Genomic DNA, 23845 nt, shown 5'->3' on the forward strand with positions numbered 1-23845 from the left:
GTCAACAGTGGGTTAATATGAGGGGAGCATGCGTGTCCCTGCAGCTTCTCATCCCACAGGGTCTGTGTGTTGTGGCCCGTGACACTCCAAGTCACGTCCATGGCTCGCATGTGAAGGGTTTTGGCGGCTCGAACTGACCCAGAGGGTCCTCGGTCCAGGTGGACAGGACCAGGATGGCGGGATGGCGTGCGGGGCCTGTGGGGAGTGACCTGTGACCTCCAGAGGCCCAGCAGCCGCTGTGGGACGTGGACAGCCACCGTGCCCATCCGCGGGGCCAGGCTTCTCCTCGGGTAGCCGCGGGGCAAGGATGCCGCTGGAACCCCATCTCCTCTTTTATGGCGGAAAGTGGAGCGGCTCAGAGGCCCAGACCCCATTCGGAGGAAGCACGTCGGAGGGGAAATGAGTGAACGGTGGGCTGAGGCTCAGAAACGCACACAACCGCCAGGAGGAACGGTGCCCACGGCTGCGCGTGGCCCGGAGCTGCAGAGGCAATCTCTGCCCAGAGAAAGGCCCACGGTCGGGGCTGGGCTATTGGCTGCTAACTCAGCTGTCCCGGCGCCACCGGGACCGTCCTCCCGCAGGCCATAACCGGGAGCACCCCCCTTCATCTCAGACCAGCCGGGACAGCCCGCCGCGGCTCCGTTTCAAATTGTGTTTTCCCCCTCAAGTCCTCTTATTGCTTTTTTAATCTAATCCAGAAAACCAAGGCATCTTTTCCTTTTTATTTCCTCATTCTGAAAGGATGGAGTCAGACTTCGGGGCCTATTTCCACTGGACTAGGCCTCCATGGCTGACTTACTGGTCATTGCCAATGCGCCTTGGAGCTGCCCGGGACCAGGGACCGCGGCTCACACGTTCACGTCAGTCGTCAGCAGGGTTCGCAGAGGCAGCGTCTCTATCTGTCGCAGCATGAACCCCATGAAAATATGACCTTTTCGTGGACTGCTCTGTGGTTCTCAGACATATTCCAAAGGAAAATTTGGGTTAGAAGTAGGGAATGTACTTTCAGAAAGGAATTAGACCCCCTACTGTGAAGGGATGCATAACCAATAGAACGGGCCCACGTTTCACGAATCTTTTTTGGAGAAATTGGGAGGTTTGTTGGGAAGTATGTGCTGTTATTATAAAACTGTAGGATACACTGGATTAAACTATTTTTTAAATGTGTTTTTATTGATTTTAGAGGAGAGGAAGGGAGAGGGAGAGAGAGATAGAAACATCAATAATCAAGAGAGAATCATTGATCAGCTGCCTCCTGCACACCCCCTAGTGGGGATCTAGCCTGCAACCCGGACATGTGCCCTGACCGGGAATTAAACCATGACCTCCAGGTTCATAGGTCGATGCTCAACCACTGAGCAACACTGGCCAGGTTGGATTAATTTATTTTAAAAAAGGTTTCATGACTGTAGGACTTCTCAGAGCCTTTGACCCCTCATGAGGACTCGGGCATATACAGTATTTGCTGATCCTGTTTGGCCAGATTTGTGCTAATAACCTTCATAACTACACTATACAGAACATTTGTTTTCCCAACATTGATATGTCTGGAAATTTTCACTTGTGGACATGACCAGTACACCTTGGCACAGGACGTGTGTACTGGGTCATGTGTCCGCTTGTAATGAATACTGAATGAGTATTTGGAAAGAGAGGTAATAAAACAGATCTCGTTTTAGAACTTAAAATAACCCTCACCCTTGGCTTTACTCCTACATTTTTATTGTTAAATTATTTGAGTACCACATACTTATTCTATTATATTAATACTAGTGCATGAAATTCGTGCACTGGGGCGGGGGGGTCCCTCACCCAAGCCTGCGCTTCTCATAGTCCGGGAACCCTTGGGGATGTCTGACTGACAGTGGGGAGCGGACTTAAGCCAGCATCCTTAGCGCTGCTGTGGAGGCAGGAGAGGCTCCCGCCACCGCCAATGCACTCGCCAGCCGTGAGCCCGGCTTCTGGCTGAGCAGCGCTCCCGCTGTGGGAGCACACTGACCACCAGGTGGCAGCTCCTGCCTTGAGCGTCTTCCCCCTGGTGGTCAGTGCGCGTCATAGCGACCGGTCGTTCCACTGTTCAGTCGATTTGCATATTAGCCTTTTGTTATATAGGATTGCTATCAGAGTACTTACTGTGAATATTACTATATAATAATTAAACAGTTAAATGACTATGTTAAAACTGTGTATTTTAAAATTATATTAATGTTATATAAACAGTGACAGAAATGATCACTTGGAAATGAATACATAACCATACGCGCATCCACCTGTTTGGGGAGAGGGTGGTGTGTCTCGTGAGGATGCGGATTCAGTCCAGTGGACGTGACTATGAGTCCCTCAAATAGCAAGCTGGCCTCGCCTGTGACAGCTCGCACTGGGCGGCCCGGCTGTGCTGAGGGACGATGGCTAGAGTGGCGCTGGTGCTGGCGCTGGTGCTGGTGCTGAGTCGATAATGACCCTAACAGCATGAGGCTCCGGGTGCTGCATCCCGACTTCCTACGTCAGCTTCCTGTCCTCCTGCCCACCCTTCACCCCACGGCCGCTGGCCGCGCTGGGTCTGGGGGCTCTGCTTGCTTTGGACTCTGACTGCTCCTCTTCGCAGCTGACGGGAGGGCGTGGAAACCTGAAATACCTCCTTGGGGCGTCTGACCCGCAGGCCCTGCTTTCTTCCCATTGAAGACCCTACGCTGCAGCCCAACACTCCCTTTCCCGGGGTGCCCCCCGATCCCCGCTGCCCGGAGACATCCCTCCTCAGAACACGATGATCATAATAACGGGGTGATGAGGGGTCATGAGCCCTATGCCCTGCTCTTGGGATACAATCGTGATCCAGGGCCTTGCATGCCCATGTTACGTCAGGTGAGCGTGTTGAAAACGTATCCGCTGAAAACATGTTCGAGGTGCAGGTAAAAGTTTATTCTCATGCTTCCCTGAGCTTGTCAGGACATGAGGATCCTTGGAGTCCCCACAGGGCGGGAAACGTAGAGAGTTTACAGCTCAGGGCTGGCTCTGTCCTGCCAGCATCTGTCCGTTATCCCCAGGGACACGGACTCCATTGAGAGTCCCAGGGGCTGAGGGAATTGGAAGCCAAGTCTGGGGCCTTCCCAAGGTTGGAAATGTAACTGACACCCTCGTTTACAGTTAGAACACCAGAGAGGGTTCACCCTCCATATAGGGGAGGCCAGAGAGATGGAAGGATGGATGGATGGATGGATGGATAGGTAGATGGACAGAGATAAGCATAGACATAGATATAGAAACAGATGTAGATAGATATAGGTATAGATATGGATATGGTAGAGGTAGAGATAGAGATAGCAAGAGCTAGATATAGAGGTAGAGATAGATATAGTTATAGACATAGACATAGACATAGACATAGACATAGACATAGACATAGACATAGACATAGACATGGACTTAGATTCTGCACTCCTCCGTCTTTTCTGCGTTCCTGCGTGGACAGATGGCTCCCAGTGCCAGCCCAGGGGGCCCTACATGTCTACCCATGTGCAGGCCACCTCTCCAGTCGTGACCTGTTGTTATCTCCTCTTGCAGCCTCGGTAGCATCCACCTGCAATGACCCGGGGATGCCTCAGAACGGCACCCGCTACGGGGACAGCCGGGAGCCGGGCGACACCGTCACCTTCCAGTGCGACCCCGGCTACCAGCTGCAGGGACCCGCCAGGACCACCTGCGTGCAGCTCAACAACCGCTTCTTCTGGCAGCCCGACCCGCCCACCTGCACAGGTACCGGGGGCGCGGGCGCACGTCCGGGAGGGAGGGAGGCGCGGCCTCGGTAACTCGCCGGGAAATGGATCGTCTCTTCAGAAACATTCTTTTCTTTAAATGTACTTTTATTGATGTCAGAGAGGAAGGGAGAGGGAGGGAGAGAGAGAAACATCAATGAGGAGAGAGAACCATTGAGTGGCTGCCGCTTGCACGCCCCCTACTGGGGATGGAGCTGCAAACCAGGCAGGTGCCCTGACCGGGAGTTGAACCGTGACCTCCTGGCTCTTAGGTCGACACTCAACCACTGAGCCACGCCGTCAGGGCCAGCAATATTTCTTAAGGGTTTCTCTCCACCTGCTGGTGCTCTGACCCATGAAATGTCAATTTCATTGCAAGCCTTTAAACTGTATTTTATTAAGGGAGATCCAGGGAGTAGTCTACTTAATATAGAGTAATTGACATTCATCTAACACTTCCTATCCTGAACACATCTTGTAAAGATAAGAATTAATCAAATTACTATAATCTAAAATTCTGGGTGGCTAAAATTTCATAACCCTACTATTGCTATTCTCATTTTTTTAATATAGAAACTTGCCCGTGAGCAAAACTGACTAGATAGAAAGTACATTCTCTTTTGAGGTGGTTTTTATATAGTCTTGCTACATTTTAATCGAGTTCTGAAAACTGGAAATTCTACTGCTTTTGTCAAAATGAAGATGCAAGGAGAAAGTGGTCTCTGAGCTGCACTGGAATTGTGAGAGTTTGGCCTTATTAACATGGAAATGGGTTTTGCAGACTTTAATTTGAATAACAATCCAAGATGTTCTATTGCAAATATGGCTTTAAGGTAAAGCATGTTTTTATAGGAAATAGCAATCCCATGTAGACTGTCCTCCATTTAATTCAACATTTTACCATAAATACCTATTTAGATGATTTCAACTTAATTTTAAACAGAAATGCTACTGAACTTTATTATTCCAGTGAACTGTCAGAGTTCAATTTGAACTTCTTTATCATCGGTTTCCAATATGTGCACTTTAATTAATCTGTGAAGAGAGACCGTGGTCGTGAAATGAGAGACACAGGGCTGTCATGTCAAGCACAGTCATCAGGAGAATACGCAGATGTCTACCTTTTTCTTTTCTTTTCTTTTCTTTTCTTTTCTTTTCTTTTCTTTTCTTTTCTTTTCTTTTCTTTCTTGCACTGGAAGATGCATGAATTTTTTTAAAAATATGTTTGTATTGATTTCAGAGAGGAAGGGAGAAGGGGAAAGAGACAGAAACCTCAATGATGAGAGAGAATCATTGATTGGCTACACACCCCCTACTGGGAACGAGCCCACCACCTGGGCTTGTGCCCTGACTGAGAATCCACCCTGTGACCTCCTGGTTCATAGGTCAATGCTCAACCACTGAGCCACACTGGCCAAGCTCTGCCTGTTTCTTTTTAAAAGTGTAGTAATTACCTATGAACGCCCCCGCCATTTTAAACCGCGGTCCTGCTTCTAAGTGAGGAACGGCACCTTTCCTCCTGTTCTGCAAGCTGCCCGCTGCTGGGAGGGACATCCCCGAGCCGGGCCGCTAGCAGTTCGCCGCCCCGAGGCCACTCCTCAGTGGCCATTCACTTAGACACGTCATTGTCGCATCTGAGCATCATTTCATCTGAGCTGTGGCCTGTGGCTGGCCCCTCTCCGAGCGGCTGGCTCCTCTCCGAGCTGCCTAGTTCTGGCCCGGGACTCGGTCATCCGTCCTCAGCAAAGAGACCGGGTGGCACTTCATCCGCCTGAGTGTCCGCTGCAGGGACACGCTCCCGTCGCCGCGGCAGCTGCGTGTCCCGCATGTTGGCGAGCAGGCCTGCCGCTCACCTCGGGGTCCAGTCCCAGGAAAAGGGACACTTGGGAATACGTGGTCGCTCCCTCTCCGTGGCCTTGTAAGCATTGTCCCGGGAAACGTGGCGTGCACCCCTGTGGGGACCCGTCATCGGGGCTCTGGCGACCCTGGCTCGACACTCAGCAAATGCTGTCCGCTGGTTCCAGACACTGTTTTCATTCACGTAGCTTTCTCCTCATGTGAAAATACATGATTATTCCCGAAGTTTTAGGACCTGTAGCTAAGAAGAAGGCGGGAAAGACCTGGTATTTTTTACATAAACACGCATAAGCTATGACCCGCGTGTAGCTGCCTTACGTGGCCGCGTCCTGCTGGATCATGTTGCAAACCGCCCTTCCTCTGGCCCAGGAGTGCTGTGGGTCATCCTGGGTTTGCTCCGCAGAGTGTGGGCGCCGCACCGTATGGGAGGCCCGTGTGGACCCACTCACCCTCCTTGCTGGGCAGGCGCCCCGCAGTCTTCCCCCGCGTGGAGGTGGCCTCCGGGACCCCTCCTGCTGCAGAGCACCCGTGGTGCCTGCAGCCCGTGCCCACAGTCCTATGAGCGATGCGTGTCCACAGTCCGTGTCCGCAGTCCTATGAGCGATGCGTGTCCACAGCCCGTGCCCACAGTCCTATGAGCGATGCGTGTCCACAGTCCGTGCCCGCAGTCCTATGAGTGATGCGTGTCCACAGTCCGTGCCCGCAGTCCTATGAGCGATGCGTGTCCACAGTCCATGCCTGCAGTCCTATGAGCGATGCGTGTCCACAGTCCATGCCTGCAGTCCTATGAGCGATGCGTGTCCGCAGTCCATGCCCGCAGTCCTATGAGCGATGCGTGTCCGCAGTCCATGCCCACAGTCCTGTGAGCGATGCGTGTCCGCAGTCCTGTGAGCGATGTGTGTCCGCAGTCCTGTGAGCGATGCGTGTCCGCAGTCCTGTGAGCGATGCGTGTCTGCAGTCCATGCCCGCAGTCCTATGAGCGATGCGTGTCCGCAGTCTGTGTCCGCAGTCTTATGAGCGATGCGTGTCCGCAGTCCGTGTCCGCAGTCCTATGAGCGAGGCGTGTCCGCAGTCTGTGTCCGCAGTCTTATGAGCGATGCGTGTCCGCAGTCCGTGTCCGCAGTCCTATGAGCGAGGCGTGTCCGCAGTCCCATGTATGTCTAGGGCTTTCACAACATTTTTCAAAACTCGGGAAGCCCAGCAACGTGCGCTGCCCTCAGACACGTGTGAGAGCGACTCCCCGGGTGACGAAGGAAACACTGTGCGTGGTGTTTCTCACCCTCATCCTTTCAGATGGCGGAGTGCGAGGACTCCGGGCATTTGAAGCGGCGTTTTCAGTTCCCCGTGAATTTGAAGGCGCCCTGTCCTGTCCCTCGCGCCCTGCCCTCGGGGCATTGGGGTTCCTTCCTCCCGCGGGCCCGGTGCCCGTCCCCTGCGTCCCTGCCCTCGCCTCCTGCGCCGTCCTTCCTCCCCGATGGAGCCCTCAGCCGCTCCGCTCCGTGCACTCGGGTTCCCAGCGTGTCCTTGGCGAGTCTTCCTTCTCCTTTGCTTGGGTGCCTGCTCTTTCACCCCCAAAGGACGCCCGCCGTGGAGGCGCCTCCTGACAGCATCTCCGGCCCAGTCTCCAGACCGGGGGACACTGGGTGCCCCCAGTCCCAGGACAGTGTCCCTGGACCCCCTCCCACAGCGTCGCTTTTCCAGGGAGCCCGCAGCCCCCTTCTCCACGTGCAGATCCGCCGCGGCCGGAGCACGTTTCCGAGCGGGCGGGATCCACCAGACACAGAGCCCTGGTCCCGGTGCCATCAGGGACCTGTGATCCCACTTGACGGCTTCAAACTTGAAATGCTTTGAGTCAGAAACATTGACGAGCCTCAGGGACGAGTTCCGCCTGAGACCTCGGTGGGTGAAGGTCTAACCGGGGCGGGGGGCGGACCCCAGGGTTGCACTCGGGCTGGGGAGCTGTGGGAGTGGAGTCTGCCTCCGTGCCACTCCCTCCAGAGCACCCGCAGACTGCCAGAGCTGCATTCTGCACTGACCTGAATGCGAATCCCCTCCAGAATGGCTGGCAAGGTCTCCGATGGGAACCTAGGGAGCCGCAAAGAAGGGGACCCCGCCAGAGGGGGAGCCAGCCGGCCAGGCAGCACTGCCCATTCCACTTGGAGCTCCGAGATACCCCCCGAAACGCCTCCGGGGTGCGGGTGGGTGGACCCCACCTCCTCTCTGCTCCTTTTAAGTCAGTGCTTTTATAATTTTTTTTTTTATTGATTTCAGAGAGGAAGGGAGAGGGAGAGAGAGAAAGAAACACCAATGATGAGAGAGAATCATGGATCGGCTGCCTCCTGCACGCCCCCCGCTGGGGATGGAGCCCACAACCTGGGCATGTGCCCTGACCGGGAATCGAACCCTGACCTCCTGGTTCATAGGTCGATGCTCAACCTCTGAGCTGCACCAGCTCAGACTTAAGTCAGCATTTGAGTCTCACCCCGAACTCTCCCTGTGGGCGGCACCACTAGCAGTGCCTGGACCGGCCCTTTTTCACCCCCCCACCCCCCCACCCCCACCCCCTGTGTGGGCAGCATCTTCTCTGACCCCCCGGGTTCCTTTTCTCCAGCTCCGCCCACCCCTCCCTGCCCAGGCTCCGCCCACCCCTCCCTGCCCAGGCTCCGCCCCCAGCTCCGCCTGGTCCAGGAGGGACCATGTCCTGGGGGAGCCCCTTAGACCCTCCTGTCCACAGTTTGTTAAAGTGAAACTGCAGCCCCGGAAAAGTGGGGTGTTGCTTGTGTGTTGCTTAATTGGATCACATTACTCGTGGCTGTGGATCGGAAGAACTTGTCGTAAATGTTTCCTATTCAGAGTTAGCCCGGCATGGGACTGCAATGGCAGCCAGAAGTATTGGGGTTTGTTGTAGTTCTTTTTATGGAGAACGAAGTTCCCGGGAAGGCTGACGTCCCTGAAGAAGATTGCTTCGTCTCATTTACAAAAACGCCGTGTCTGCGTGTGTCTGGAGGAGGTCACCGTTAGGGCGTTTCCTTCTCTGCAAACATAATCCGTAAGTGGCTGTGGACCAGTGAGGGGAAAGCAGACACCGTTTGGAGGAAACGCGATGACTTCGTTCGGGTGCCTTTTAAGAACAACCCGGCGATAACCACGGTGCTCGATGTAAAGGACGTCGAGCATGGCGAGATCGTGTGGCGTCCGAGCTGCGTTGACCTGTGAATTGTCAGGGTCTTCCCCCTTCCGCCTGATGGGAGCGCTAACAGAAATTCTGTCGACTAAAGGAATCGCCTTCAACATTCCCGGGTCAAGAACAAAACTCGGCTTGCCTATTCAGTACATTGAACTCCCTAATTATCGCCTTCCGAACGGAAATGCGCACACGTTTCTGTAAGGTGTAAGGGCTGTGGGGAACACTGGCTTTGTTCTTGTCCTCCATCCGCGATGCTTCCTCTGGCAGTAACCCCGGGGTGGGAGGTGGGGGGAGAGAAGGTTGATCTGATACAAACAAGAGTGAGTGGCTTCGGGTTCTCACAGCGCGGCCTGCTCTGGCTGCCCCGCATTCTGAGCCAGTGAGCAACCCCCAAGGCCAGGTCGGGCCGCTCAGCGCAGAGATGTGCTCACACGTGTGTCCGCTCGTCACTGTGAAACGTGGGGAACCCAGAGGAGCCTGCGTGCCCGGGGCCTGGGAGACCTGCGCTCACTCACACGTGTGTGTTCAGTCGGACGGCTTCCCTGAACGGTCACTATGACCGAGCTGAGCGGGCGTCAGGGGTCGGCAGTGAGCGGTGCAGGTGACCGGGCCCTGGGAGCTCGCTGTCCCCGCTGTGAACCGCGGGCAGCGACAGAGATTCGAATCGCCTGGTGGTGAAGCAGGCTCCCGGGTGTTTCCTGCCCGGGGGGGATGTGTGGACAGCGGCCCCCCGGGGGGGGGGGGGCGGGCAGCCACTGGTTTAGTTGAGTCACAGTCACGTTCAGAATCACAGCGAGTGGTCCCCCATGTCCGCAGTGCGGAGGGCCTCCTCAGAGCGGGGGCCACGCAGCCCGCTGCTCAGTCACGGGGCGCGCAGGCCGCCCGTCCTTGCCTTGCCGCCGTGAGCGCGTGACCGCCAGGCGCAGTGAGTCCAGGGCGTCTCCCGCATACTGACCGCATCATCCCCTCTCCCTTGTCCTCCTCGCTGGCAGCCACCTGCGGCGGGAACCTGACCGGCCCGGCGGGGGTCATCCTGTCCCCCAACTACCCGCAGCCGTACCCTCCCGGGAAAGAGTGTGACTGGAGAGTGAGGGTGAACCCCGACTTTGTCATCGCCTTGATCTTCAAAAGGTACCTCTCCCGTTGAACACCTCTTTTTGTTTTGTTTTATTTCTATTTATGTATTTATTTTGTTACTCCTCACCCAAAGATATTTTTCCATTAATTTTTAGAGAGAGTAAAAGGGAGAGAGGGAGGAAGAGAGAGAGAAACATTGATGTGAGAGAGACACCTCAATCGGCTGCCTCCTGCTCGCCCCCACTGGGATCGAACCCACAACCCGGGCCTGTGCCCTGACCAGGACTCAACCCCTGACCTCCTGGTTCCTGGGTGGACGCTCAGCCCCTGAGACCCGCGGCCGGGCATGGCCCAGCTCTTGAACCCTCATGTCAGTCCGAGGTCCCAGGTGCAGAGGGCAGTCTGTTCCTGAGGCCCGTGCTCTGACGGCCGCACTAAGGGATGCTGGGTACCTATGACAGCCGCGTCAATACGAATGCATCTGTGACCATCGCCGTCTGTCGTCCTTATTCCTGTCTTGATGTTTTGATTCTATTTTCCTTCTGGATTGTTCTAATTGTTAAAGTCCCACGAAAGGCAGAGCCCCCTTGTGCAGGGGACGCCCGGGAGGCAGGCGCAGGGGCGGCGCCTGAGGGTCTTCTCTCTCCTCAGCTTCAACATGGAGCCCAGCTACGACTTCCTGCACGTGTACGAGGGCGAGGACTCCAACAGCCCGCTCATCGGCAGCTTCCAGGGCTCGCAGGCCCCCGAGCGCATCGAGAGCAGCGGCAACAGCCTCTTCCTGGCCTTCCGGAGCGACGCCTCCGTGGGCCTGTCCGGCTTCGCCATCGAGTTCAAAGGTACCGCGTCCACGTCCAGGCGGCCGCTCCAGGCCCGCTCAGGTCACTCCGACAGGAAGAGGGCCGGGCCTGGCCGGGCGCGTGCAGGAGGCAGCCAATCCATGTGTCTCCCACATCGATGTTTCTCTCTGTCTTTCCCTCTCTCTCCCTCTCTCCCTAAAGGCAGTGGGGAAATATCCTAGGGTGAGGATGAGAGAGAGAGAGAGAGAGAGAGAGAGGGGGGGGGGGGAAGAGAGAAGAAGGAAGGAAGGAAGGAAGGAAGGAAGGAAGGAAGGAAGGAAGGAAGGAAGGAAAGAAGGGAGGGAGGAAGGAGGAAGGAAGGAGGGAAGGAAGGAAGGTGGGAAGGAGGAAGGGAAAAGTAGGATTAAGGAAAAAGCCATAGACACGGACAGCTGTGTGGTGGCTGCCAGCGGGGAAGGGGGTGGGGAGGGGAAGGGGGAGGGGGTAAGTGGTGATGGAGGGAGACTGGACTTGGGGAGTGAACACGCAATACAATACACAGATGGCATATGTAGGATCGTACCCCTGGAACCTATATGATTGTATTAGCCACTGTCACCCCAATGCATTCAATGTTCCTCACGGACGTGAACGGACCTTCTCCTCCCGGGAAGTCGGAGCCCCGCCTCTTCCCCGGCGAGCTGAGGTGACTTAGCACCGAGTCGGGGTGGCTTCCGTTTTTCCAGAATCGCTGTTGGTGGCTCAGCACCAAGATCTGTAGTTCCTGGGAGGACAGATGTGTAAAAATGAAGCTGCCTTTGTTTAACCAAGAATAAGTCATTTCATAGCAAGCATGCAGTGAAATGTAGTTTGAAAACTGAGAAATATAATTTGATTGAAAGAGGTTTTCTATGATATTTCATTATTAACTGGATAATTAGTAACTCGATCATCTTTCATAGTATAATTAATTAACAACTTGGTCCTTAATCAATAAATATTTTTTGAGCATTTCTCATATGTTGGGCTCTAGTCTAGGCATTAAAAACAAGCAAAACAAACAAAAAAATCAGCCAGACAGGCAAACACACAGGAACATTAAGGCCTGCCCTCACGGGGTCACCCCCATCACAGGGGTCACCCAACCTCACGGGGGTCACTCCCCCTTCACAGGGGTCACCCGCCCTCACGGGGTCACCTGCCCTCACGGGGTCCCCCCCCCTTCACAGGGGTCACCCCCCCTCACGGGGGTCACCCACCCTCACGGGGTCACCCCCCTCACGGGGGTCACCCGCCCTCACAGGGTCACCCGCCCTCACGGGGTCACCCCCCCTCACGGGGTCACACCCCCTCACGGGGTCAACCCCCTCACGGGGTCACACCCCCTCACAGGGTCACCCCCCCCCACAGGGTCACCCCCCTTCACGGGGTCACCCGCCCTCACGGTGGTCACCCGCCCTCACGGGGTCACCCCCATTTCTCCTGCAGAGAAGCCCCGGGAAGCCTGCTTTGACCCCGGGAACATAATGAACGGGACCAGAGTCGGGACGGACTTCAAGCTGGGCTCCTCCGTGACCTTCCAGTGTGACTCCGGCTACAAGATCGTGGACCCCGCGTCCATCACGTGTGTGATCGGAGCGGACGGGAAGCCAGCCTGGAACCAGGCCCTGCCCACCTGCAGCGGTACGTGTGTGTGTGTGTGTGTGTGTGTGTGTGTGTGTGTGTGTGTGTGACAGGCTCCCCCCCTCACCTCCTGCAGGTCCTGCTCAGTTACCAAGGGCCCCCAGCACCGCCTCTCCTGCCCCCTCTGCCCCCCATCCCCTCCTCCTGCAGGTCCCACTCAGTTACCAAGGGCCCCCAGCACCGCCTCTCCTGCCCCCTCTGCCCCCCATCCCCTCCTCCTGCAGGTCCCGCTCAGTTACCAAGGGCCCCCAGCACCGCCTCTCCTGCCCCCTCTGCCCCCCATCCCCTCCTCCTGCAGGTCCCGCTCAGTAGCCAAGGCCCCAGCACTGCTCCCCAGTCTGCGGTGGGGGCCGCTTGCTCGCAGAGCTAAGGAGGGAAATGCAGGCGACCTCCCTCCGCCCTTGAATCAGCCAGGGCCTCAGCCATCCTCCCAGCACCTGGAGGGCCTGTGTCTCTCACTCAGAGAGTTCAGCACTTTTCCTCCCATGTTGTGTGTCTGATCCACATAGAGGCACCGATGAACAGTCCCAGGTGAGCTCTCTGTCTCTCAGTTTCCTTCCCTTTCTCTCTCCATTTATACATATTCAATATACATGGATGACACATGCACACATGTAACATACAATCAATGTGTCACCCCCCAATTCAATAGCGGGTAGATATGAAATGGATAAAATCACCGATTGAAGGTCAGACCCACCTTTGAGAACAGACAAGCGACAGAAGCCAGAGCACCGCTCCTGACCTCCTGCACTGGGAAGGGCCTACGGACATGCATCTCAAATTACTAACACAGAGTCCAAAACTCCCGTTTCTCTATTTATCGTTGTTTTTTTTTATAGTTGAAATTTTGAAAATTACATTTTATGAAATTACTATATATATATATATATATATATATATATATATATATATATATACACACATACATACCCATAGACACAGGTATAAAGGGAAACATACATTTATTATATGTTTAAGTCTAGATTAAATATGTATATATCACATATAAATACATATATATGTAAAGAGTAGTATACACATACGCAATGTAGATTGATAAAGGAATTCTGTGAATTTGTTAGCACTAGATAGTGTGCGATTTTTGTAGCAAATCATGTTTATGAATTATGAAGGCCAGTTTATGAGCCAGTGTGTTCTGTTGATCTATTTCATGGAAAATGCTGACCGAGGATGAAGTTAAGTTGTGTTGACTGCATTAGGAGATTTATAAAGCATGCACATTTAGTCCTTCTTTCCCAGGTTTATTCATAACTGAAAATAACGACATACACGTACACTCACACACACTCAGACATACACTCACATAGACACACACACTAACATAGACACATACTCTCACACACATACACTCACACACACTCACATAGATACACACACACTCACACATACTCTCAGACACACACACTCACAAACACACACACTCAGACACACACTCACATATACACACACATAGACACACACTCACAGATACTCTCAGACACACACACACTCACTAACACACACACTCACACTAACTCAGACACACACACACATAGACACACACACTCACACATACTCTCAGACACACACACTCACAAACACACACACTCACACTAACTCAGTCACACACACTTACATACACACACATAGACACACACTCACACATACTCTCAAACACACACACTCACAAACACACACACTCACACTAACTCAGACACACGCACTTACATAGACACACACACACAGACACACACTCATACATATTCTCACACACACACACTCACAAACTCACACTCACACAAAGACACTCAGACACGCACACTCACATAGACACACAGACTAACATAGATACACATACTCTCACACACACACACTCACAAACTCAGACACACTCACAAATACACAGACACACACAGCTCTGTCTGTAAGAAACACCCACCATCATATTGCCCCTAACTTTCTAGGTTTTAGTTGCTTCAGCTTTAAATCCATCTTTTTGAGAGACCCAACACATTAGTAATTATATATGTTGCTCTTGAACTGAATCTAAGGTATTAAAGGTTGAAAAAGACACAAAAACTAGAAAGAAAACTTTTTTCTTTGACTTTCATAGTAATATAAAAACAGCAAAAAAAAAAAAAAGCACCTGAAATAATCCATGTGTCTCTGAATACAGTGACTGACGGCGACCAGACATGGCTGGTGAGACGTTAAATAGCCTAACCGTCTGTCTTCATGGAGCTCGTTGTTGTTATTATTTGAGATGTTTTCATTATTATTTTAGCTTGTCTGAGAAAAGCTTAAAATGGTATTGTCTTCCTGCTAAGTGAACGCACTTTCTTTCTAACCTGGCGAAGACTGTTCCTTTCCTCTGACTTCGGAGAGCGAAGGGAAGTGGGCTTTGGACGGGAACACCCTGGACGGTTAGGTGACACCCTGCTCCCTCCTGACGGGGCCGTGGCCTCCGGCCTGTCCCGGCGGCGCCCTCCACGCACATAATTCTGGCCGCTTTCCCTTCCAGCTCCCTGCGGCGGCCAGTACACGGGGTCCGAAGGCGTGGTGCTGTCCCCCAACTACCCCCAGAACTACACGGCCGGCCAGACGTGCCTCTACTCCATAACGGTGCCCAAGGAATTCGGTGAGAACGGCTGTACTTTTAACTCATTGTCATGCTTTTCATCGGTGTTCCTTGTTCCACCTTTGTCCACTCTGTATGACTGAGTACACACACACACACACACACACACACACACACACACACACGCACGCGCACGCGCATGCACACGTGCGAGCAGGTAGATTTGCCCGGTTTGCCGTCGCTCACCTTCTTCTTTCATTAGAGCTGTGACGTGTGCGTTCAGCGCACGCGCCTGCATTTACTGCTCACCATGCTGTGGAATGGTTTTAGCTTCGCCCTGACACATAAATCAGGGTTAGTTGCTCATTGTTTGCCAGTCGATGCTGAATCACACGTTACTGTCAATAAGGCCCGAAATGCTATTGATTGGAGTACAAACTTGACGAGGTGTGAAGGAGGAAAGTCCGCGGCTGGCATCTCCGTGGAGGAGCTGAGTTCTTACGACCCTCCGCCGGGGCTAGACAGGACGCCCGGCGCAGGAACAGCAGCCGTGTCCACACTGTGTTGCTGAATCCCGTGTCCACGCCGCAAGGAAGTCACAGGAACTTGGCATGAAAATGACCAGCTCTTAACCCTTCGCACTCGCTTTTCTCTCGATTCCTTTAACCTAATGCTAACCGTGTCGGGTCACACTCGACATCCGAGGGCAAAAGGTTAAGAATTTCAGACCCCTTCCCGAATGAGCAGGCTTCCAAACCCAGCCAGGGTCTCGAGCCTGTGCTCAGTGTCCAAGCTCCTAACTACACAGGCCACTTGGTGGTTACCCGGCCAGCACCCTAAAGTCACACTAACGGAAAACCAGCTTCACTAACGTCAGGCAATACAGAAAGGGGTCCTCTTACGCCTTCCTCTCAGTGCCAAAGAGTCCAGGGACAAAACAGCAGGTTCAGCCACTGGGAAGCTCTCGGAAGCTGAGGAACGAGTCCTCGGCCCCGGCCTTCGGGGGAACCAGTCACTGTGGAACCACCAGAACCCCCTTTCCTTCCCTAAGCGTGTTGCTCCCCTTCGTCCGCAGTCGTGTTCGGGCAGTTCGCCTACTTCCAGACGGCGCTGAGCGACGTGGCCGAGTTGTTTGACGGGACACACCCGCAGGCCCGGCTCCTCAGCTCGCTCTCCGGCTCCCACTCAGGTAAACGCCAGAGAACCCCGTCTTTACTTTTATGCAGATGGGCGTGCGACACTTCCTAAACTCCGTGTGCGTGTGCGTGTGCATGTGCGTGAGGGAGAAACTTAGTAATCCTTGAATGCGTTTGTTTATTTAGTAAAATTTTATCTTTGATAAAAAATGTCCAGTGGACCTTTAGCCCATAGATAAAGCCGTTTGCTTTTATCATTGCACTTACTAAGATGATAAAAGTGTGATATCCATCTCAATAAAAGTGGGAAATATCCAAGAGAAAGGAATAACTGGGATGTTTTTTAATTTCTAGTCTATGTTTTGGGATCTTCTTCCTGGAGCTAAACAGTATGAACATTTTGGTCTCACTCATTTGAACCCTGTAAATACATAGGTATAGACCCACTACACTCACACGTGTACCACTACATGTGTTTATCACATGTGTGTATGCACGCACCCCTGTATGTGTGCATCTAAACATGGTTGGGCTTCATGAAACACAGGATATTAGTTCATGACTGAAGAGTACATGTGTACGTCTTCCCCATCAGACCACGTGCAGCCAACGTCACTGGCCTTTGTTCCGAGTGGTTTTCAGATGGATGCGCGAGGTAGGTGTGTTCACTGGGCCTCGTGACCCCCGGCCCCCTTCTGAGGCATCGCTGTGTCCAGCGGCCCCCTCTGTGGCCACCAAGGCCAAGGCCTGGCGACTCCCAGTGCCCACTGTTGTTGGCCAAAGGCCTCTGGGCCCGCGTCTTGATCATTTCTATCAATGCCCAAAGGGCGCCGTCGAGAACGGCATCAGAAGACGCACATTGAAAACACGGACACAATTGAAACCCCACGCCCTCGTGGGCCCCACAGTGTGCTCTGAACCTGCACTTCAATCCGAAGGTGAACGTATATTTTGTGAGGTTTTTTCCTAAGTCCTTTCGTTTTTTAAAATACCAGCTTTGGGTTCAGAGACATTTTGTTAAGTAAAACCTCAGCGAGTAATTTTCAAATGTGGTTGATTCTGCATCAGTGATTGAGTCAGTTCTTACGTTTCCCACCTGATCGGCTACCAGGCCGTATCCCTGAGCTTTTCCAAACGAAAGCAGGCGTGAGATCCCGGTTAAAACAGCATCTCATGGGATGCGTAGGCAAGAACAGAGCGTGACAATCCTCCTGGAAGCGATGGGTTTGGGTTGTAAGCCCTGAAGTGAGGTTTAGGAGAATCCAAAGCTCACATGTCACCGTCCACGCAGAGGACCTCTTTCTAAGACGTCACCGTCCGCACGCAGCGTGCATTGTGTGGATCTGTGCAGCCTCTGTTCTCCCGCAGGCGAAACGCTGCCCTTGGCGACGTCCAATCAGATTCTGCTCCGATTCAGCGCGAAGAGCGGGGCATCGGCCCGTGGCTTCCACTTCGTGTACCAAGGTAACCCTCAAGGTCATCATGGCCGCCTCTGACCCCCCAGACCTCAGTCTCTCATGGAGGCACAGACAATGCCCCACTTCCATTTTTTGTTTTTTAAGACATTGAAGACATTCATTTATCCTATATAATAAAAGCCTAGGTGGCATCACGCCCTTGTGCTACGTCATCACCAGATGGCCACCACAAGATGGCTGGCAGGGGAGGGCAGTTGGGTGCTGCCAGGCCGGCAGGGGAGGGCAGTTGGGGGGGACCAGGCCGGCAGGTGTGGCAAGCCGGCACGGCCATGGCATCCTCAGCCCCAGGGCGCCTTATGTGCCGCACCAGCTCAGCCAGGTTCAGAGACCCTGAGAGGGGGCGGTGAAGGATTGAGAACAGACAGACAAGAGGAGAAAGCTGGGTCTGGGTGGGACGCTGCTTCTCTGATGGAGAGACAGTGCCACGCCCACAAGCCGTGTCTTTATTTTATAGCCGATGCCACGAGGCAAAGGAAGGGCGGGTCAAGATGTTTACAGCATTCTCGTGGGTTTCGCTCCTACTCAGTTACATGCACCTGAACTCTATCAAGCCCACATCACTCATAACGTGGGGCCACGTGTTTGCACCATAGGTTCAAGCTGTTGGCTATAATTGTGCTGGGAGGCTCTGCCCTCCAAGCTGGGACTTGCACGTGGCCATGAGAAGACTGTGCCCTCTCATTAGTCCGAGGCTTGAACCTTTCCAAATACCGTAGCCACTCTCCACAGGCAGGGGAGGGCAATTAGGGGCAACCAGGCTAGCAGGAGAGGGCGGCTGGGGGCAACCAGGCCTGCAGGGGAGGGCAATTGGGGGCCATCAGGCCTTCAGGGGAGGGCAATTGGGGGCAAGATCAGGCCTGCAGGGGAGGGCAGTTAGGGGCGACCAGGCCTGCAGTGGAGGGCAGCTGGGGGAGACTAGGCTGGCAGGGGAGGGCAGTTGGGGACCATCAGGAAAGCAGGGGAGGGCAGTTGGGGGTCACCAGGCCTGCAGGGGAGGGCATTTGGGGGTGATCAGGCTGGCAGGGGAGCAATTAGGTATCAATCAGGCTGGCAGGGAAGCGGTTAGGGGGCGATCAGGCTGGCAGGCAGAAGCGGTTTGGGGCAATCAGGCAGGCAGGCAGGTGAGTAGTTAGGAGCCAGCAGTCCCGGATTGTGAGAAGGATGTCCCACTGCTGGTTTAGGCCTGATCCCAATCGGACATCCACCGAGGGGTCCCAGATTGGAGAGGGTGCAGGCCGGGCTGAGGGAACCCCCCACCCTGTGCACAAATTTCATGCACATGGCCTCAAGTTTATAATAAAAATATTTTATCAAAATATTATAATTTTTAGTTTGACACAAATCTATTTCTACTGCAAAGACAAATGTCCCCTTATTTCTCTGGCCCGTGCAGGCAACAAATAGTGTTCAAATTATTTTTGCACAGCACCTCCCATTTTGCAAAACAATTTCAACTATATTTTAGTTTATCTAATTGAGAAAAATATTTCATACAAGTTTAGATTTTAGTAACTTTTAAGGGAATACATAAAAAAATAAATGTTACGTTTCCAAATCGTATTGCAAAAGCTAATTGAAAAGGCAATTTAACAGAACCAAATAAGATGTCCGTGCGTCTGTCCCTCTAAATAACTACTTCGTTTTGTTTTGATTCTGTTACCTTTTGGATTCCTGCCCCTGTATGTTTATTCTTTAACTTGGAGCTTGTCCACAACGTGTGGAATCGCCCCGAGTTCCCGGAACACGAGGACTTTTTCCTCTCACTGTCCCCCTGTGCGTGGATCTCACGTTGAGCTTGAAGCCCAGGGCGGGGGCCGGGCCTGGCAGAGGCTGCTGCAGGGAGAGCTGTGCCTCAAACAGGAGCCACCCTTCCTTCCCCAGGTCCCGGTTCTGCTTGGGCCTGGAGCGCTGACACGGCTCCGGAAGGTTTTCCTCAGGAGCTGGGTCACCCCCAGCCGTGGCTCCTGCTGAAAACCGGTGACATCGTCGGGGTTTTCAGAGAGTTTCAGAGAAGGACAGTCCGTCCTGTCGATTACATCCTGGGGAATCTCCACCGCGAGTCCCTGCCCTCCACGTGGGCAAAAGCCCTCGGCGTACGGAAATCCAGTGACTGAGAACGTGGTGGGCAGGGAGCGTGACGTTCGCAGCGAGTGGGAGGGAAGGCGCTCTGACCCAGGCCACGGAGCAGCTGGAGGGATGATGCTGCTGCTGCTGAATTAGAAGGAGTCACTTTGCTCTAATCCAGCGGCCGCCAGCCGGTGGTCCGCGGACCCCTGGTGGTCCGTGAGGCCCGAAAGGTTGGTGACCACTGCTACGCCTTTTGTTAAAACGTAAACAACTCACCTGGTATTTAAAAATGGACCTGAGGGGAGGGGGGCCAGTTTGGGCAACTCACCGCTCACCACTACAAATTTTCTTAAAGTGAGTTCAATATCACCTCTTGTGAAAGCAGATTTGCAAACCGGAGTCCGTTAGTGTGACACGCAAAGAACCTATAAGTTCAAATACATTTTCATCTGGAAAACTTCAGGTTCCGGGCACCGTCTGCCTGACTGCAGGCGCCTTTTGATTTTTTTAAAATAGAGATTAGAAGCTCAATCAGATCACCATATAAAACATCCAAGGCTAATTCTATCCGAGGCTAAAATATTCAAATGCTACGCTTCAAAGCCATCATTCTTAAAATCGGTTCCTGTTTGAAGTAGCATATTATCATTGAAATGAATAAGCTACAGGGACATAGACACCAAAGGCCGCGATGTGTAGGTGAATGCGTTCTCCTTGTACTTAAGAGTACGTAATGACTGCGGCATCCTCAATATTCCGTCAAATCCCAACATTCCCTCTTGCCTTGCTGTGTTCCTCCTGTGAGTTTATGCAAAAATGGACGTGTTTGCGTCAGAGCTAACGCCTTCGGTGCGATGAGCCAGGACCATGCGCACAGGTCACACAGGTCTTGGGGGTGCAGAGGAGGTTTCCTGCTCAGGAACAGCCAGGTTGAATGTTGCCTCCGAAAGATCCTAGTTCTATGGAAGCCGGGAGGTCATGTGACCGTCATTGTATGAAAACATCCTGGATACGGCTCCCATGTGCCTCAGAGGCACCATTCCTTCCTGTTGTTAAAGCGTAACGTTGCACGGGGCCTTTCTCACATGCTCGGCCACGGATGTCTGACCCAGGTTAGCCGACGGGTCTGTTAGGAAGAGCAAGCTGGGAGGGACGTCGGGGAGGACGGGGTGCAGGTCACGTGGACGCAGCCAGCCTGCAGGGGGGCAGCATGGGCAGCGTGCCACTATCACGGGCGAGCACAGTCCTGGGAGAGCCCGGCTCTGAGCGACCCTTCATTCGTTACGTGTAGACGGTGTACAATTGGATGACTTCTCCCTTCCGATAGAGAACATTTCAACTCTGAATGGAAATGTAGTTTCATCACAATAACCGTCTGACTTTAATTCACGTAAAACTGCTGCCGCACCAAAGTCGCCCACGCGGTGTCTGTCCCGTGGAGGTTCGGTGCCCAACAGGAGGAGTGTGCTGGGCCGAGCAGCAGAGATGGGTGTTGGTCGCTGTTAATGCGCGTCTGTGGACACGTCTCTCCAAGGGCTGTGCTTTTAAAAACGATTTGTATTGATTTCAGAGAAGAAGGGAGAGGGAGAATGAGAGAAACATCCATGATGAGAGAGAATCATGAATCGGCTGCCTCCTGCATGCCCACACTGGGGATCGAGCCCCCAACCCAGGCATGTGCCCTGACCAGGAATTGAACCCTGACCTCCTGGTTCATAGGTCAATGTTCCACCACAGAGACACGCCGGCCTGGCAGAGAAGCTCAGTTTCTTAGTGATGTCATCACCACGAGCACAGTGGTTAATTTTAATTGCCCAAAGGTCCCTGAGATGCAAGGGGGCCCTCGGGGTCGGCAGGGGGGGACGTGCGGACAGGGACATGCCAGGCCAGGCTGTGGACGGCATTGTTAGCTTCTACGCCCACTGATACTGGGCAGATCCCCTCACACCGTCCTCCACGAAGCCACCCACAGCGTGTTGTGTGCTTCGCCCCCAGCGGTCCCTCGCACCAGCGACACCCAGTGCAGCTCGGTGCCCGAGCCCAGGTACGGCCGTCGGATTGGCTCCGAGTTCTCGGCGGGCTCCATCGTGCGGTTCGAGTGCAGCCCCGGGTACCTGCTGCAGGGGTCGGCCGCCCTGCGCTGCCAGGCCGTGCCCAACGCCCTCGCCCAGTGGAACGACACCATCCCGAGCTGCGTGGGTAAGCGGGGTCCCGGGGCGACAGCTGGGGTGGTGGCCGGGGTGGAGGAGGCCGGGTGGAGGCCGCCAGCCCCCTCTTGTGGCGTTGAAGGGCTGTTCGTCCATGCTCTGCTGGGCTCCGTCGTCCACCTTCCTCCAGACATGGCTCGGGGACAGAGTATGTGGGAAAGAACTGAGTAGCAGCAAACCCTGCAGATTATTTTTCCATGAAACCACTTGTCAGATGAACACGAGGAAACACGTTTTCCTTCTCAGTCCTTATTGAGACCACCACAGCTCCCAAGCCATGAGTATGCAACATACTTCACTTTGGGGGGAAGTCATTGTAACATTGATTTGTGTAATGCCCTTTCATTTATTTACTAGAGGCCCAGTGCACTAATTCATGCATGGGTGGGGTCCCTCGGCCTGGCTGGCGATCAGGGCTGTCTCACCTCGTCCCAATTGGGGCCAATTGGGGCCGGCCTGCCAGGAGGAGGGACCATGGGAGGTTGGCCAGCTGGCCAGGGGGAGGGACCGTGGGAGATTGGCTGTGGGAGTGCACTGACCACCAGGGGCAGCTCCTGCATTGAGCGTCTGCCCCCTGGTGGTCAGTGCACGTCATGGAACTGGTCGACCAGTCATTTGGTTGACAAGTCATAACTGTCGCTTAGGCTTTTATATATATAGATTAAAAAAAATCTTTATTGATTTCAGAGAGGAAGGGAGAGGGAGAAAAACATCCATGATGAGAGAGAATCACTGATCGGCTGCCTCCTGCACACCCCTTACTGGGGATCAAGCCTGCAACCTGGGCATGTGCCCTGACGGGAAATTGAACCATGACCCCTGGTTCATAGGTTGACGCTAAACCACTGAACCACACCAGCCTGGCTGTAATGCCCTTTTAGTCGGTGTGTGCTGATGAGGATGCGAAGTGTAACAGGTTGAGGCAGCCCTGGTGGCGACCACACTGCTGGTTGTAGTTCACTTGCCTCAGTTGTGTAAGAACCTCCGCACGACCGTGATTGGCACTTGAAGTCATTTGCACGTTTCCAGCGTCCCCTCCCCTCCCTGGACCTGCTCATAGACGGCGTCAGCATGGCTGGGCGTTAGCTGTGCAGCTGCATGGGAGAACAGTCTGGTGGGTAATTATTCCACACGCAAGTCCCTGCAGAGCCGCCCTCACTAGGCACGCGGCGTCTCCAGGGCCTTGACCAGACTTCTCTCCCGACACAAGGTCTCAGCTTCCCAGCATCGTATGTAATAACCAACGGCATTGCCAATTCAAAAGCAGGCGGGTGAAATTAGGCCTGATCTAAAACACGCCACTTAAGTCCGGCCGGCGTGGCTCGGTGGTTGAGTGTCGACCTATGAACCAGGAGGTCACGGTTCAATTCCCGGTCAGGGCACATGCCTGGGTGGAGAGCTCGATCCCTGCGGGGAGGCGGGGAGAGGGAAGGCATGCAGGAAACAGCTGATCCATGATTCTCTCTCATCATTGATGTTTCTCTCTCTCCCCCTCGGCCTTCCTCTCTGAAACCAATAAAAATATATTTTTTTTAAATGCTACTTAAGGTATTGCAGTCCACGTAGAAGTTCTCTTCATGGTTGATCCCACGGGAAGAGAACACTACGCACCGGGTGAGGGCGGCCTCCCTGACCTCACGTTGTTCCCTCCCCCGTGTCCCCAGTGCCCTGCAGCGGCAGCTTCACGCAGCGGAGGGGCACGGTGCTGTCCCCCGGCTTCCCGGAGCCCTACGGCAACAACCTCAACTGCGTCTGGAGGATCCTGGTGGCCGAGGGCTCGGGCATCCAGGTGGGTCCTCCCTCGGGCCGGGCGGGCGTGGCCGGGCCCAGGGCGCCTTCTCTCGCCTTGTGTGCTGGTTGTTTCAAACCTATAAACCATAGCTGGTTTCTCTCTTCCTGCCATTTCTTCAAAGGGTCTCTAGTCACGTTTCTTTGTTTGAAATTAAAACAATAGATTCTCACCATATTGATGTTGTTGGAAAGAACCGAGTAGCAAACCCCACAAATTATCCTTTCGTAAAACCCCTGCCAGTTGAACACT

General features: G+C 53.7%; 1 protein-coding gene across 1 annotated transcript in view; it reads left to right on the forward strand.

Annotated features, from left to right (window-relative positions):
- CSMD1 (CUB and Sushi multiple domains 1) overlaps positions 1 to 23845 on the forward strand; it is a gene marked incomplete at its 5' end in the record, with an annotated part of 729782 nt that overhangs the window by 601123 nt on the left and 104814 nt on the right. Inside the window, 9 exons of the mRNA XM_079779355.1 lie at positions 3562 to 3753; positions 9789 to 9927; positions 10525 to 10712; positions 12141 to 12335; positions 14860 to 14976; positions 15992 to 16105; positions 17421 to 17516; positions 21593 to 21796; positions 23469 to 23593. Of these exons, the coding sequence (XP_079635481.1) occupies positions 3562 to 3753; positions 9789 to 9927; positions 10525 to 10712; positions 12141 to 12335; positions 14860 to 14976; positions 15992 to 16105; positions 17421 to 17516; positions 21593 to 21796; positions 23469 to 23593 (1370 nt within the window). The remainder of the gene's footprint in view (positions 1 to 3561; positions 3754 to 9788; positions 9928 to 10524; positions 10713 to 12140; positions 12336 to 14859; positions 14977 to 15991; positions 16106 to 17420; positions 17517 to 21592; positions 21797 to 23468; positions 23594 to 23845) is intronic.

The sequence above is a fragment of the Cnephaeus nilssonii genome (assembly GCF_951640355.1).
Source record: "Cnephaeus nilssonii genome assembly, chromosome: 8".
In the NCBI taxonomy this organism is placed as follows: domain Eukaryota; kingdom Metazoa; phylum Chordata; class Mammalia; order Chiroptera; family Vespertilionidae; genus Cnephaeus; species Cnephaeus nilssonii.